At 48.7% G+C, this 15217-nt stretch overlaps 5 protein-coding genes across 5 annotated transcripts; 2 read left to right on the forward strand and 3 right to left on the reverse strand.

Annotated features, from left to right (window-relative positions):
• The first annotated feature begins 1287 nt into the window (after positions 1-1287).
• chs3 (putative chitin synthase activator (Chs3)) lies at positions 1288-4187 on the forward strand. The gene is made up of 2 exons (XM_057281924.1): positions 1288-3573; positions 3637-4187. Exons 1-2 carry the CDS (start codon positions 1485-1487, stop codon positions 3684-3686), a joined length of 2139 nt encoding a protein of 712 aa, XP_057132807.1. The 5' UTR covers positions 1288-1484; the 3' UTR covers positions 3687-4187.
• A 2417-nt stretch (positions 4188-6604) lies between these two features.
• N7471_009206 (DUF2855 family protein) lies at positions 6605-8270 on the forward strand. The gene is made up of 2 exons (XM_057281925.1): positions 6605-6959; positions 7043-8270. The coding sequence occupies exons 1-2, from the start codon at positions 6790-6792 to the stop codon at positions 8193-8195; spliced, it is 1323 nt and encodes a 440-aa protein (XP_057132808.1). The 5' UTR covers positions 6605-6789; the 3' UTR covers positions 8196-8270.
• Positions 8271-8373: 103 nt separating this feature from the next.
• On the reverse strand, positions 8374-9796 carry N7471_009207 (uncharacterized protein; the record flags this gene model as incomplete). Its single annotated transcript, XM_057281926.1, has 5 exons — positions 8374-8652; positions 8706-9152; positions 9209-9518; positions 9575-9706; positions 9762-9796. 5 exons carry the CDS (start codon positions 9794-9796, stop codon positions 8374-8376), a joined length of 1203 nt encoding a protein of 400 aa, XP_057132809.1.
• Positions 9797-10465: 669 nt separating this feature from the next.
• Positions 10466-12589, reverse strand: N7471_009208 (fungal specific transcription factor domain-containing protein; the record flags this gene model as incomplete). Its single annotated transcript, XM_057281927.1, has 3 exons — positions 10466-11217; positions 11272-12439; positions 12500-12589. 3 exons carry the CDS (start codon positions 12587-12589, stop codon positions 10466-10468), a joined length of 2010 nt encoding a protein of 669 aa, XP_057132810.1.
• A 340-nt stretch (positions 12590-12929) lies between these two features.
• N7471_009209 (Carboxylesterase type B) lies at positions 12930-14729 on the reverse strand (the record flags this gene model as incomplete). Its single annotated transcript, XM_057281928.1, has 1 exon — positions 12930-14729. One exon carries the CDS (start codon positions 14727-14729, stop codon positions 12930-12932), a length of 1800 nt encoding a protein of 599 aa, XP_057132811.1.
• Between the last annotated feature and the right edge of the window lie 488 nt (positions 14730-15217).

Genomic DNA, 15217 nt, shown 5'->3' on the forward strand with positions numbered 1-15217 from the left:
TCTAGATTCCAGCCAACAGAACGAATTATGTACATAGTACTTGAAACAAGTTCAAGATGGGTATTGTCTAGATATAAAAACCAGGATAGCCCTGTATTATCTACTCCGTACTCCATACCTCAATGCCAATCTGACCACCAATATGATCGACAACTGGCCGCCGATCATCACGGCAATCCCCCAGAGTCCATACAGCCCATGGGCCCCATAATGCATATGCACCATTCCGTTTCGAATTCGAAGACCCTATCTTTTTCCATGGACATTCTTGAACCACGAGGAAAGTAATATATCACATCCCTCCCCTTTTCAATTCGAATATAACCCAATTGAGAAACCGACTTGGTGTCGGATTTGCTGGGGATCTTTACGGTGGAGTCCGACATCCTTGTCGGCCCACGTTCTTCGACTCTCACTGGAATGCTGACGATATCTCTGCGCATTAGCAGACGTGGTACGGTAAGCTTCAACTTCGAGTACCAACTACCTAGTACCCAGTACTGCGAGGGATGTCTGGTAGGTTACTTTATGTGGTCATACAAGATGAGAGTTGCTTTTTGTCTTTGCTTTGACGGTGTGGTTGACTGCTGCAAGGAGTATACATTGACAGATATATATTATATATTATGTGCGAGAGGAATTGGATAAACTCAATTGTCAGTTTGTTAAGGAAGTAAGACTGGAAATAGGGATACTAAATTCGTCATTTCAGTTACGCTCAAGCCCCTCTGTTTCAAATAGGGGTTCTATGATAAAAGCTGACCGTCTCTTCTGATTAAGTTCCAGGTACGCGGAGCTACCGCTGAAAATGTCCGTATAGTGTCCACGGGTACTTCCACTTTCCAACCACATCTGCCACGCACAGAGTCCCCGGAAAGGTCGGGCACTAAAGACACTACTGAACTACTAAAGACAGACTAAAGACAACGAGGGAGCAAATACCAACACCGCTTAGAGTTGTGCTTGTCTCCACAATGAAAGAGGGGTTTTGACTGTTCAAAGTACTTAAACACTTCGCCCTAGAGGTATGTCTTATGCGCTGTTAGACCACCTGTTAGACTATGGCATGTCTTGGAAAGCCCTATTTTCAGACCCGATAGGCATCACCTTTTGATTCTTGGGTTTTTATGTTATACGAGAGAATGTGCCAGAGATATAATAATAGTTCATCCCCACTCGACCATATTAGGCAGAGCGCGTATGAAACATATAATAAAAGACAAAACAATAAAAGAAAAGAGAGAGTATTATTTGAGAGGAAGGAACTAGTATTGTTAGTCTTATTTTCTCTTCTTCCCCTCGCTTCGTGCTGATGTGCTTCGATGAAAATATCTCTAATAGTGTCGTGTCCACTCTTTTTTAACGCCATCGGCTGTTCTCCACACTCGGATTCCCCCATAAAGTACTAAATCAGTCGCTTTTCTTCATGGATCTGGAAATTCCGCTTTTTGACCTGCATCCTTAATACCCCCTCCCACTCCACCATGGCCAGTCCTGCCCCAGGACACCACCAGGCCCTGCCTTCTCCCCCATCAGCTTACCTCCGATCATCGCCTCCATTCACCCCGTCGCGTGAATCACCACGCACCATCCCTAACCGACCCCAGAGCTTGAACCTGAGCCGCAAACCAGTCCCCGCAGCATCGCAGTCCGAAACCTCTCCCATCCTTCAAAACTCGCCGCGCTCACCAGTCAAAATCGCACATGGCGCAGATATCCCAGATGCCTCGAGCGCGCGCATCGAAGGCGCATACAGTGGGCCCACCACACCGCAATTGGACCTCCCCGAGTTCACAGACATGTCGCTCGACGACCCTGTACAGCCGCCTCAGCAGAGCTGGAATCCTGCTCATCCCCCGCGGCGAGACTCAATACAGGCCCCGCACTACACACACAAGCATCCGTACGGTCACACCCCAGCGAGCAGTGGCTCATGGTCAGTGGTAGAGCCGCAGAAAGATGACGGACACGGAAACCCGAAAAAGAGCGGCTCCTCGTTAGAGCGCGAGGGTCAGAGCTATAACAGCTCTTCGCGAGGAAGCTTGGATAGCGTGGCGCAGGCGTCGGACAGCTACGAGCCTCTGACCTACCACCACCAGCAAGAACCGGCTGCGGCACCTGGAAGGAAACCCGCACCTAATGCTGGAGACAACCCATCCGCCTCGACGGATAAGTTGGCCGTTAGGCGATCAAGGCTTTCGCGGCCTCTTTCGGCATACTCCTCAAACTCAGATGGTGGTCACCGACGGAACCTCTCCGCGTCGCCATATCTACATGCGCGATCCTCCTCACGGAACTCGATTGGAACCCCGGAAAACAGGTCTCTATCATTCCTCGATTTGCTCAACACCTCATACCCGCAGCCAGGCCCAACAGCAGCGCAATTCGACAACTCGCGTCTCCAAGCCTCAGTCGGAAACAATGCCTCTCTCCTTAGCCACAAAGAGACATTCGAGATGTACCTCGCGAACGTAAAGAAAACTGACGAGCCAACAGTACTGTACGAATTCGCCGTGTTCATGGTAAACTCGATGCGCGAGATGCCAGCCGTGGACCTCGAAGACGCCAGCCCGATAACCCGCGCCCGTCTACTCCGCGAATCAAAATCCATCCTCCAGCGTCTCGCAGACCGCAGCTACCCCTTCGCACAGTACTACCTCGGCGACGGGTACGCGTCAGGTCTCTTCAGCAAAGGCGTCGAGGACCACGACCGGTCCTTCCCTCTCTTCGTCGCAGCCAGCAAACACGGCCACGTCGAAGCCTGCTACCGCACAGCGCTGTGCTACGAGTTCGGCTGGGGGTGTCGCATCGACGGCAGCCGCGCAGTCCAGTTCTACCGCCAGGCAGCGTCGAAAAATCACCCGGGCGCCATGATGCGCATGGCCAACGCCTGTATTGCTGGCGATATGGGACTGGGCAAGCGGTACCGCGAGGGTGTCAAGTGGCTGAAGCGCGCGACCGAGTCTGCAGACACGCAGTATAACTCCGGGCCGTACGAGCTCGGTGTGATGCACGAGAGGGGATTCGGCGAAGATGTCTTCCCCGATGCTACTTATGCAGCGCAGCTGTTCACCAAATCCGCGGAACTGGGCCATGTGGAGGCTTGTTATCGCCTTGGCGATGCATATGAGCATGGAAAATTGAATTGTCCGCGCGACCCGGCACTCAGCATCCATTTCTATACCAGTGCCGCGCAGAACGGGCATCCGCTGGCGATGATGGCGCTTTGTGCGTGGTATCTCGTTGGCGCGGAGCCTGTGCTCGAGAAGGATGAGAACGAGGCGTATGAGTGGGCTTTCCGCGCTGCGAATCTCGGCCTCGCCAAGGCTCAGTATGCTGTCGGCTACTTTACTGAAATGGGTATTGGCTGCCGTCGGGATCCTCTTGAGTCCAATGTATGGTATGTCAAGGCGGCAGACCAGGGCGATGAACGGGCTAAGCATCGAATCGCTACAATCCGAGCTGCGGCAGAGGGTGTACATCCAGCCGTAGCTGCGCGTAATGGAGCGACGCGCAGTGGAGGCCGGCTCAAGAAAGCCGAGCGCAAGGATCAGAGCCCAAGTCATGGCCAGGGTGAGTGAACAAGACCGGATTTGTATCCATGAACATTTTACTAACTACATATGAATTATCCAGAAACCGAAATTGAAAAGCCCGCTAAACAGAAACGATTCGTCATTTTCTAATCTCACTTTAAACCAAACCCATTTATGACCTGATCTGTTTCAACGATCTAAATCACACACTTCCAAGCATTCCCACCTCAAGCCCGGTTACCTTGCAACCCCCCAGCAAGCATTGAAATATAATGCAAGCTGAAACCCCGTCACGAGAACAGTCTACGAACGACAATACATACATAATCCCCATCCCAACCTCTACATACGCCCGCGCACAAGCAAAGCGCGATCATGAAAACCCTATCATTTTACAAGCGATCTGAATCTGAAACTTCCATTCACATGCCCATTATTGAAATTTTCGCTTTTCTCGAGTATTGAACTGATATCTGATATCTCGAATCTGTCTATACCACTCTCCTTTCGTATCTATTCTACATATTCCGTCTCATCTCTCATCCATCTGATCATCTATCTGCGTGGTGGTTTCCATCTGCATTCATTCCTTTACCCTCACTGTCATCTTCGCATGAATCTCCTTTTCGATGATTAACTGGATTGTTTGTTCTCGGAGGCGTTGTAAAATCCTTTTCTGCAAATCTATCATTACTACTGAGGATATCTATATGCATTTTTATCGTATTCTGGGATCTCTTGTGGATTCCCGAGCTGACTTAGCTTGTGTCACTTTTACTCGTGGTTTTTCTTATGAATATTCAGTAACTTATATCTTACTTGGGTTGATTTGTGTCAGTGAAGACGGACTCATGACTTAATATTCTGGATTTTTAGTAGGAAGCGGTTTCAATTGCTCGTACTCTACTCGAGTATTTGTAGGTAGCCCCTTTCCCCCTCTGTTGCCGTATATAAAGATGGGGTGGTTTTCGATGTGGTTGTTGGATCATGCCTGCATGCTTCAGTCATCTCATTGATGGCTTGTTTGCTTGCAGACTGAGCGTTTCTTTGGTAGTCAGGGTATAAATACCCTGCTTTTATTAGATTAAATACACAATAATTCTTCCCTCTCTCCACCCTTAGCTAGTAGCCACAAGAGTGGTCAAGGAGCCTAGTTTTTTAGTCTTTAGATACTTCTCCGTTGAAGCCTTTACCCAGTTTGGCAGATTCAAAAACTCGCAAGACTTGGATTGGAGATTCGCCAAGTCTGCATCTGCAACATTTTCCCTTTTCCATAGGATTCATCTATCCAGATGTTTCCCATCTCCAGTCCCACGTCGTCGCTCGAGGAAATGCTCGCGGCGAAAGATATCCGTTTGATCACGTTCTGTGAGGATGTCGTTCACACAGTAGTAACTCGCTGGGCAGTCATTCAGACTACATGTACATCGATGTTGCCTGCCACTCTAATGGCAGTTCGTGCACGTGAGGAATAAGCGAGGGATATCGCTCTTAATGACGACGCAAGTGTTGAAGATTTCCGTCCCCTCGAGGCAGTGCGTGCAAGAAACCGTGGGTGGTGGAAGGGGGCGGGTACCCTGGATGTGGGTGCATCTCGCTTCTACCTTGTGACGGTGCAGGGAGACGGTATGCGTGCTTGGTGTTATCCACGGATTTGAGAATGTTCAAGACGGGCTCCCTAACCGGTGGGTGAGAGACTGTCCATCTGCCAGGGAGCCTGTCCAGGTACTCCAGGAGGGGAAGTTGCTCTGGAGCTTGCACTGCTTCTTAAATATCATTTACAAGTCTTTTCAGTGGTCCTCTCAAATATCTCTCTCGTCTTTTCTATATATAACATGTTATAGATTATTCTCACTTATATCTTGCCAAAGTAGGGTAATGAATCTAGCTCTGCTATATGTCTGACTGTGGTCCTGTAAAACAATGCATTTTATCTTCTAATCATAGGATTTGACCATAAAATCACGTCTCTTTAGCCAAATTTGCTAAATGTACATCGATACCTTGAAAGGAACCTATTGGAAAAGATAGAAATGATATGAGAGATTATTCTTTCGGGAAGGGAGTGAAAAATATATAACGGACCTACCGCTTGATTGCGAATCAAAATACAAGTAAATATGTCCGATAAAGAGAATTTTAGTCACCATGATTTCAGGGACTTATAAAATCGTCAAGAAATGAAGAAAAGCGTTTGGGTTTAGGTAGGGTTGGTAGAAACCCGGATGTCCCCCGCATTTCCAGAAATTTAAAACAAGCTTAACTTTAGCTTTACCCAGTTCCAAGGTTACTCTTGATGTTAGAATATACGTGACAATAACCTCCTGGTGAATGGATTCGCCAAAATCAAGCTCGTGGTCTGACTGTTGTGCTCATTTGGGAGCCTTAGGTGGCCGACTCGGGAGCAGGAGGCTTTAGTTCGATAGTGCGCAGAACTGAGGGATTATTTATGAATCTTGCATGATCAGCCTATGGGCATGATGAAACGTAGTTTAATAGGCATAGAGATAGCCAAATACGTAGTTTTCACCTCGTATTTTGATGGCGCGCAACTGTTGATATATGGTCGTGTCATTGAGTAAGGACGTGAAGCTGGGTTGCCAAATTATACCTAGGTATGTGTGTGCAGTTAGATGGTGAACGTGGAGTAGACAAATTATTTGTCATTGACCTTTATGTAAGGAATGCAAAGTATAATAGAGACTTATCGTGAGCAACTACTAGACTTGATCCCCGTGTAAAGGGTTAGCCCGGAGCGCCAGTACATTATGACGTTCTTTGTATAGAACACCTCGAACAAACAATATTTTTCAAAACGGCTGTAAAATATACGGTGTTCCCAACCTTGTGGTATATCGATGCCTAGCCTGTTCAAAATCTGACGGGTGGGGGGCTTACATGGAGCTGGTTGAAGTGGATGAATATGAATACATGATTGATTAGATGCCTGATTTCAATACGAGCCAATAAATCCAATACATATATCATCGAAAGATATGCGTTGTCATGCGCAAAAGTGCATAATTGTGCTGACCGTCAGCCTTCTCAGCTGGCTGGGGTTCCCCGCCGGATGATCTTGAACCCCCGCCCTGAGAAAGCTGACACTGATCAGTAATCAAGCAGGTTAAAAGAACATGAGACAGCCGCAAGGGTTCCCGTCGGAGGATCTTTATGCCTCTGATCAGTAACCAAGTGGATTAAAAGTATCAACTCATTCTGGTCGACAATTTCCTCACAATCAAACTCATCAACCATGGGTGTTCATGTGGTTTCAAAGCTGGATAACCGCCAGCATGCGAGCTTCGACCTCGAAGTCGCTCCTCAGAGCGAACTATCCGAGTCCTCAGTAAGAATCCGCACGCAACTGATCAGTCTCTCTTCAAACAATTTGAGCTATGCCAGGATGGGTGGATTCTTACACTGGTATGTTCCCAATATCTACCAAAATTAGATACATAAGACTGTCGGAAACGACCTGAAGCGAGATTCTCATCAATTACTGGCAGGTGGGACACGTACCCCGTATCCGAAGACTATCCCGCACCATACAACGACTCCTCGGCATGGGGAATCGTTCCAGCCTGGGGCTATGCAACAGTGGAAGAGACGACCATTCCAGAATTATCCAAAGGAACACTCCTTTACGGATTCTGGCCCACGACCAGCACTCCAACCGATCTCAAGCTCAAACGCGGCTCACCAGAAGGCCACTGGATCGAGACCAGCGACCATCGCCAGAAACTGATGTCGCTGTACAACCGCTATACGGTAACTCCGACATCAAGCCCAATCTCCGAGCTGACCACGCTCAATACCCTTTCAGATTCTGCACGGGACGAGCTGGACCGCATGGCCTGGACCGCGCTATTCCTTGGCGGGGTGGCCGGGTTCGTTCTCAGCGAGTATGTTTTCTCGTCCAACCCAAACCAACCTCCCCTCCATCCAGTGGGAAACCAAGCTGGGTTGCAGTGGACCCTGTCCGACGGGGAATTGTCATCCGCGGTAGTAGTGAACCTGGCAGCGTCGACTAAAACGGCCCGTCTCTTCTCGTACTACCTGTCGCGAAAGCCGGATAGTTCGGCACCCCTTGGCTTGTTGCAGATTACATCAACTGTGTCGCGCATTGAGGAAGCGGATCGGAATCTACCTACGTCTGTTCCTTCTAAGGTGGTTAGATATAGGGATATTAATTCTAAGGAGTCTGCGGAATGGCTGGCTAGCCGCAAGGCTTCCAAGATTGTCATCGTCGACTTCGGTGGTCGTGCGAATGCTCTCAATGACACACTTTCCCTGATCAAGAGTCATGCTGAATTGCAATCTTGCAAGGTTGTCATTGTCCAGGTTGGCAATGAGCAGAAAGTATACTCGATGGAGGAAATGATTGCTGGAAGAGCAGCCATGGCGGAGCTTGGAAAGGTTCAATACAACACTTCTGGTGTTCAAGACATGATACTCGAGACTATTGGCCCGGAAGCCTACTTTGCAGCAAGAGGCGCACAATGGGAAAAATGGCTGGATGAGCGACACTTGAGCGAACCCGGGAAGCAGATTGTGTTTGGCAGCGGTGTCTCTGGTGCTGATGGTATCGAGGGAGGTTGGGATAGACTGTGCCATGGACAAGTAGGCGCTGAAGAGGGATTGGTCTACAAGATGCAATGAGACTTGGAGTTCGACATGGATTAGTTTGAATATATTATTTAACAGACAGAATGAGAAGGTATTCGTGAAAAGAGCCCTCAAGGCTCTGGACCTTATTCCGAAACCCATTGAAAGTGATCCAGCATTAACGCTGGGGTGGAAAAAAAGTAGACAAAAAAGGAGTCCAAACCCAAACAGACTATACGACCTCTTCATATCGAGGAGCAGGCTCCATGGTGTGAATACTCGCACTTTGCTCACTCGAAGACCGCGCAGAATTGATCTCCGCTAGCATCGAATGTTCACAAAGATCCAGTTGAGTAGCTGCCAACACCATTAAGTCCGAAAACCGATCACTGTAAGCTGGAGGAGGACTTTGGCTTCCCTGCATGAGTTGGATATCTTGCCCATGAATGGAGGCATTTTCTCCAACCACATTAGGTGTCATATGAATTTTAAATGGCATAACTTCCGTTATCTACTTCCCCGTCAGCTGCATGGTATAGATATTCGAATAGGTTATTTGCTTACCATAGCTGTCACATCCCCTGCCTCATCGCGGAACTCAGCATTAATAGAAAGCTCATGGGCAATCTTGATGTGTCTGGTCGAGATACTCTGCGAGCAGGCGTCGAGGCTCTGAGGCAGAGAGACGGATGTGGTAAAGCGCCATTCAACTTCCGAAAGATCATCTACTGAAGACTCATTCTCGTGAGAGAAATCAATGTTCTTGGAGAAAACAGTTTGAGTTTGTGCTGCAGTGATAAACCGCATGTTCTGTTGCACTGATTCCGCAGCAGTAGCTTCCACCCGTGCAGTCTGTTTCTCAATAACTTTGATCGTAACAGTGCTGAGCTTGGCATATTTCAACAGCGGAGCAAACCAGCATTCCACAGGAAATGTGCAACCAAAGGGAACGTTTCGGTCGGTGATGGAGAGGCAATACTGGATATTGTCCTTGGAGTGACCCTCGAGAGTCTAACTACTGTCAGTCATTTGCATGAAGCAAAACCTTTCCAATGCAATGGACTAACCAGCGGGCAATGTGGTCTTAGATAGCTTGTTTCCAAATCGGAAACCTGGTAAATCCTAACCGGTTGCGAGACCACGAAATCGCTTTTGAGACGTCGCTCGACAATGGCCTCTACGCGATATGTGTGATATTGATGGTTTGCACCAGTCACCGTGTCGAGAATCTTACTTGGAAGCGGAATATCGAATAAAAATGCGTGGTCTCCTGCCGGCATTTGGAAAGCGTTGAGGGTTTTCGAAGAAGCTAGCGGCTGTTCTCGCTCGAACGTGATTTGTTCACGGCTATCTGATCCCAATATTTTCTCAATAGGGCTATAGGCAGAAGTAAGAATATGTTCAATCACGAATTACGTAGTGGGAGTCCTCACATCGCAAATGTTCCCCTCAATCTCACTTTGATACTCTTGACCCAGACAACTTGTGCAAGAGAGAGGTTGAGTCTTCCAGTAACAGCCGCTGGATGCCGCTCTTCTGAAATAAGAATGCATGCCTGATCAAGACTAATGGAATATGTGTGTTAGGTCATTATAGAAAAGCTAACAGGAATAATCATACCTCAGCTCAGAGCTGGTAATGCGTTCGCGAAACATCGTCAAAGATCCAAGCAATGTTTAGGTGGATAAATTAGTAGTCAGGTTAATACTTCAATTGAATTTGAGCTGGCCAATTTATTGTGAGGGAATAATGGCACATTGTCTGTCTTTATACCGGTGTCTGCGCGACGGAGCGGACATTCCTAAACGGGGTCGGGTTTCAAGGACTCGAACTTTACAAGCGCAGCTCTTTGCCACGGAAGGAAATACCGACATTCTTATGATGCTTTCTGAATACGTATGTTACAATAAGTCGCGAAAAGCTTTCAAGGTCAGTCCTTGGAGACATTTTCTGGAGACTTTCCTAGGAGTATTTCTTGATCTATGACGGAAGATCTTCCCATTAAACTACTTCGGGTATGTTTCCCGATGGCCGCTGTTCTCAATCAGCCTATCACAATTATTAAATACCATAATTAATTATAAAAGCGTGGTTAGGAACAGCGGCCACCGGAAGACATACCCAAGGTGGTTTAGCGGGGGGTGTGTAGCCGCCCTGCTCTTCTTCATATCTCATGGGTTTCGTATTTACTCTGTAACACCATGATCAGACGACTTTATCCCCCATGCTATATTGAATACAAAAAGAACAGAACAAGTACACTCAAATCTGTATTCACACAAGATTTGCGATCGAGGTGTCTTCGCACCTTTATGCAATTTCCGTCAAGCTAGACCGCGATGAACAAATTCGAAGTCGGCCATGTCGAGATCTAACAATAATTGATCATTCGAGCAGTTTGGAAGACCGACATCAAGGAAATTTCCGAAAAAGGTATCAAAGTCCTCAATTTCAGTCCCTGTTGAAAATGGTATGCTGTTTACTTCGAAATTCGAAGGTTGGTCTGATCCCAGTCGATGATCAGCCAAAGGGTATGTGCTCTGAGATCCTGCATTAATCTGTCTCGCCACACACGGAATGTCGATAGCCGAGTGCGACTGCATATTATCAGTGGAAGCAAGTGGCTGTGAAGATATATGGCTCAATTCATGCTGAGAGTTTAGTCGGGTGATATTGATTTCTGGACCTGTGGAACGTTCCTGGTCTATGGTGGGTTGGATGTTGTTCAACACACGCTGGCCTAGACGAGCCATCACAGCGGCCGACCACCATTTGGTGCCCATTTTCTCGAGACATTGATGAAATAGCCGGATTTGGGAAATGGCTGTGTGGCGTGCACTTGGCAGTTTGCTTTCCCTCAGCTGTTTGTACGTGACCGAGAAGGCGAGCGCGATGGTGTAACCGATCATGGGAAACGGCAGAAAATTCCGAATATCATTATTGCAACTGAGCGACGCGATGGTAAGGATTGAATGACTTTGTCGGATCTTTGACGCTCGTGGCCGTGATCGGCCCTGCAACCCGCTGGAATATGTTGATAGAATAATCACTGAATGATAAGCAAGCTCGAGTGATTCTATCGGCCTAGGGGTTAGACAATATTGCAACTAAAGGCCGGAAGGTTTCATACCAAGCAGGTCTGGAGACATGTCCCAGGCTTCACAGTGCTGCACAATATCTTCAAAGGAGGGAAGATCGAGCTCACTTTGATCCATGCCTTTCACAATCGGTCGGTAAAAGTGAATCACTTGTCCGAGCTTATCGGCAATTCGAAGCCAAACACGAAACGGCGACTGGAACGTTGAAACAACGTCGTCCACCCCCTGGGTCCTGTCTCCGTCGTGTATCATTAGGGGCCTCCCATTCATAGCAGCGTTCCATCGGTCTAGACACCACAGACACCAGAAAAGACCCCTGGAAAATTTATCAGAGTGTTGGTCTGCCCTCAGCAAATGCAACCCCATAGTCTGGGCATGGTGAATAGCTTGGGCCAGATTCAAAGAACAATCCTCGGATCCAGTGGAGCCCCATTCGTGCAGCGACAGAAGCGCCAGGATTTGTATTGCAAGTACCTTTTTCTCAGCCCTTCTCGAGATGTTTTGCATAGCATCGGTGTAGAGCATGTTGCTGAATCTCTCCAGTGGGAGGGGTTTTGAATTGTGGCCAAGGCATAGGAAAGGCACCGCGCCTCGATCCTTCGCTGCAACAAGACAAATTGCTTGCACAAGCCGCGGAGGGAGACTACCCGCTTGGTGCTGTGTTCGGACTTTTTCTTCATCAAAAAGAGGCAGTAATGGGTGTATCCGACAAAAATATATGTCTATCAAGGCCTCTTGGCAGTCTTTCGAGGGCAGCCAGTCCGGGTGAACATGGGTCCCCAGTGCTATTCTTGAAGAGGAGCCAGGGGTTTCGCCCTGATCAATGGAGCTCTCCTCGGTACCCAACCATGCACCTACATCCCCTTTCTGGGATCGACCTCCCTGCAACCTTGACTGGTTCTGCTCTATGAGAGTCGCTATAGGGTTTGAGTCGCACGCAAAACGACGAGACTCTTGATCGACCTCTGCAGCTGTGCCTTCATCAGGGGCGACAAAAGATTCGGCCCCTTTCTCCACCAGATTTTGGAGTGAGGAGCCACTTGATCGCTCACCTCGGGGAGATGCAGATCTATTTCGGACAGCTGGATCCCGCCTTGAAGCCTGAGATTCAGGACTTTGGATACTTGTGAGACCAGAGATGCTGGGTGAAGAAGTTCCATCAGCTAATTGATCCTGGGAGGTGTTGTGATAACACCGTTTCTAGCAAAGTCAGCCTCCGATTCCGATTGTTGTAGGGCTATCAAAGACATAATGCGATACCTTTTTGTGACGACAAGAGTTACACGCACGCTGTGCATGTCCCCTCTTGGCATTTGTTCCATCTCGACTAATCAAGAAAGTTAGTTCCATTGTGAATGATTTTGATATGTCTCGTTCATCTTGTTGGCAGGTCGTTGCGGGGATCTTCCCTCTCGGGGGGCGGGAACAAGAAGTACGCCACCGGAGCGGCGACCGTGTCCCAAAACGGAAAGTCCGACTTATACGTAAAAGGTTCATTCGTACTGTGTGGACTCTATGCTACCTTCATACATTGTCATAGAGTCTACTCCGTGATATTATTCTCATTTCTGATGGTATTTATATAGCTAATTGTTATCCTACTCTGGTAATCAAACTAGGTATGGATTCAGGTTGAATAATATATGGCAGAGGCCGCAGGATGGCCGACTATTTTTGTTTTCACATCAATCTATAGCTGGTCTCCGCGCATTTGCGATATATCGAAGACAAGTAACCCGTTTCTCGCCGCCTCAATCCTTTCATTCTCCGAGCGAGCCCCATCCTCGGTCCGTCCAGCTCTTTTGAACTCCTCACTCAAGACTTCCCACTGGCGGTACCGTCGGGGACCCCACGGATCTTGCTGGCTGATGACTTCATCCTCCGCTTTTGTTCGCACAGTCCACCCCTTCAGCATATCACATATCATAATGCTGCCTTCTTCAAGGTCATATGGCTTTGCCCCAGGCATCGGAGGCAGTCCATTAGCAAACCGAATCCAACTACGCGCCATCTCCTCTCCTTGGCGGCGCAAGAAATGGTTACGGTGCGTAGGGAGACGCCCCGCGAGTGTCATAAATTGGTACATGAGTTCGACAAAATGATGTCCCGTCGTGTAGGAGAAAGGTGAGCCAGGAAAAGGGTTTTGCAGACCAAACTGCCAGCGATACAAACGCTTTTGACCATTGTGAGCCAGTGAGACGGCGGTTGAGTGCGTGGGTTCAGAGAGGATCATGTCTCCCATGATAACCATCGCATTCTGCCAGAAGAGGCCGTCATCCATACCCTCGTGTATCTCGTATGCGTCGAGCACGCGGCGGGCAGACTCGTCGCCGAGGATGGTACGAACTTTTGCAATGTACTGGCTAGCAGATAGGTCCTTGACCGGTAGCATGAGTCCAAGTCCTTCACATGAGTCGTCCCCAATCATGATCTCCTGGACCCATGGGCAGTTGGCCAGAATCTCGCCTTGAGTGGCCCAGAAGGGCTGTTGAGCAAATAACTCACTCTCTGGGCCAAGGTAGGGCTTCATCGTGCTGATATTGTTGTCACGAATAAAGTCAATTAAGCTCGACACTGGTACCTCACGGAGAGCTTTGAGCCGCTCTGTACGAGTCGCTCCTTCGATGCCCAGATATGACAACAGTCGGTGATAGTATGCATCGCTCTCATCAAGGGTCCAAATACCTACGACGCTGGGCGAACCACTCTGGATGATGACTCGGTTGAACAGAGGCACGTCTGAACAGGCGTGCATGAAGAGTGAGGCTGCTCCAGCCGACTCGCCGAAGGCCGTGATATTACCCGGGTCACCACCAAAGCCTGCGATATGTTTCTGGACCCAGAGGAAGCTGGTGCGTTGGTCTCGCAACCCATAATTGAATGCAGGCTCGCCATTCTCCCTGGCCTCCTCGAGTAGATCGTAGCAGGCGGTGAAACCCTGCCAGCTTAACCGATATCCTATCGACACGATCACCACATCCATGGACTCGTGAGCTGCCAGCTCAGCCATCTTTGTTGTGTCATGGAGGGCGCTGACATGGCCCTTGCCTTCGATGAAGCCACCGCCATGCACATAGACCAGAACTGGGAGGAGCCTTTTGGGTAGTGATGGGCCAGTCTCATCAAGAACATTCTTCACAGGTGCAGAAATAGTCAAGTTGAGACAGGCTTGCTCATCATAGGTGACGGGCTCCTCACCAGGCACGAACCCTCCTGTCGCGCCACCTATGCCTGTGGGCTGTGGCACTTGCGGACACGCAGCACCATACTGTGTAAAGTTGGCATGAGGACGATCATCAAAGTGGTCCGGGATATGATCGAGCAGGACGCTCTGACTGAAACGTGCTGGGATGGTGGCATAGGGGATGGAACGGAAATGCACGACAGGCTCAGTCACAGGCTGTCCATCAGCATGCTGGTGATCAATCAGGCGTCCAGTGAGTCTGCCGAGCTGTGGATGGTTCAGGGTGAAAGTGGGTGTAGTTGTCATGGTGGATGTCTTGAGATTTGAGTTATCTCTATAGCCCTGGTGAAAAGTGCAGTGTCGAAAAACATAGCCAGAAAACCCCCTGACCAACGGATAGCCGGATGTCAGAAATTAGCGCCATGGTAGTAGACTCCAGAACTGGGGAACTGGGGTATTACCCAGGTAGTTTATGCCAACTTTAGCCGGATTACTTATTAACCGTTGAGTAGTTGGTTTTCAGCCTCCATAGTGACCAATTGTGTCAATAAGATGACATTTTTCAGATGGAAGCTTGAAATTGGATTATATATACTACATATACAGCTACATAGTACTCCATACTCCTATACTCACACCTGGCCATAGCCAACCTGGATGGATCAACCGACTCTCGCCTTAATCTCCACAAAAAAGGGTGTGCTGCCTTGGTGTTGCCTGGCGCTAACCCAGGCAGCAGCCTCATTGTTGCCTGGTCCCTCAGGCCACACAGCTTGATCGAGCAACAAGCTCCG

Source organism: Penicillium samsonianum (assembly GCF_028829775.1).
Source record: "Penicillium samsonianum strain IBT 33392 chromosome Unknown utg000005l_segment0_segment0, whole genome shotgun sequence".
In the NCBI taxonomy this organism is placed as follows: domain Eukaryota; kingdom Fungi; phylum Ascomycota; class Eurotiomycetes; order Eurotiales; family Aspergillaceae; genus Penicillium; species Penicillium samsonianum.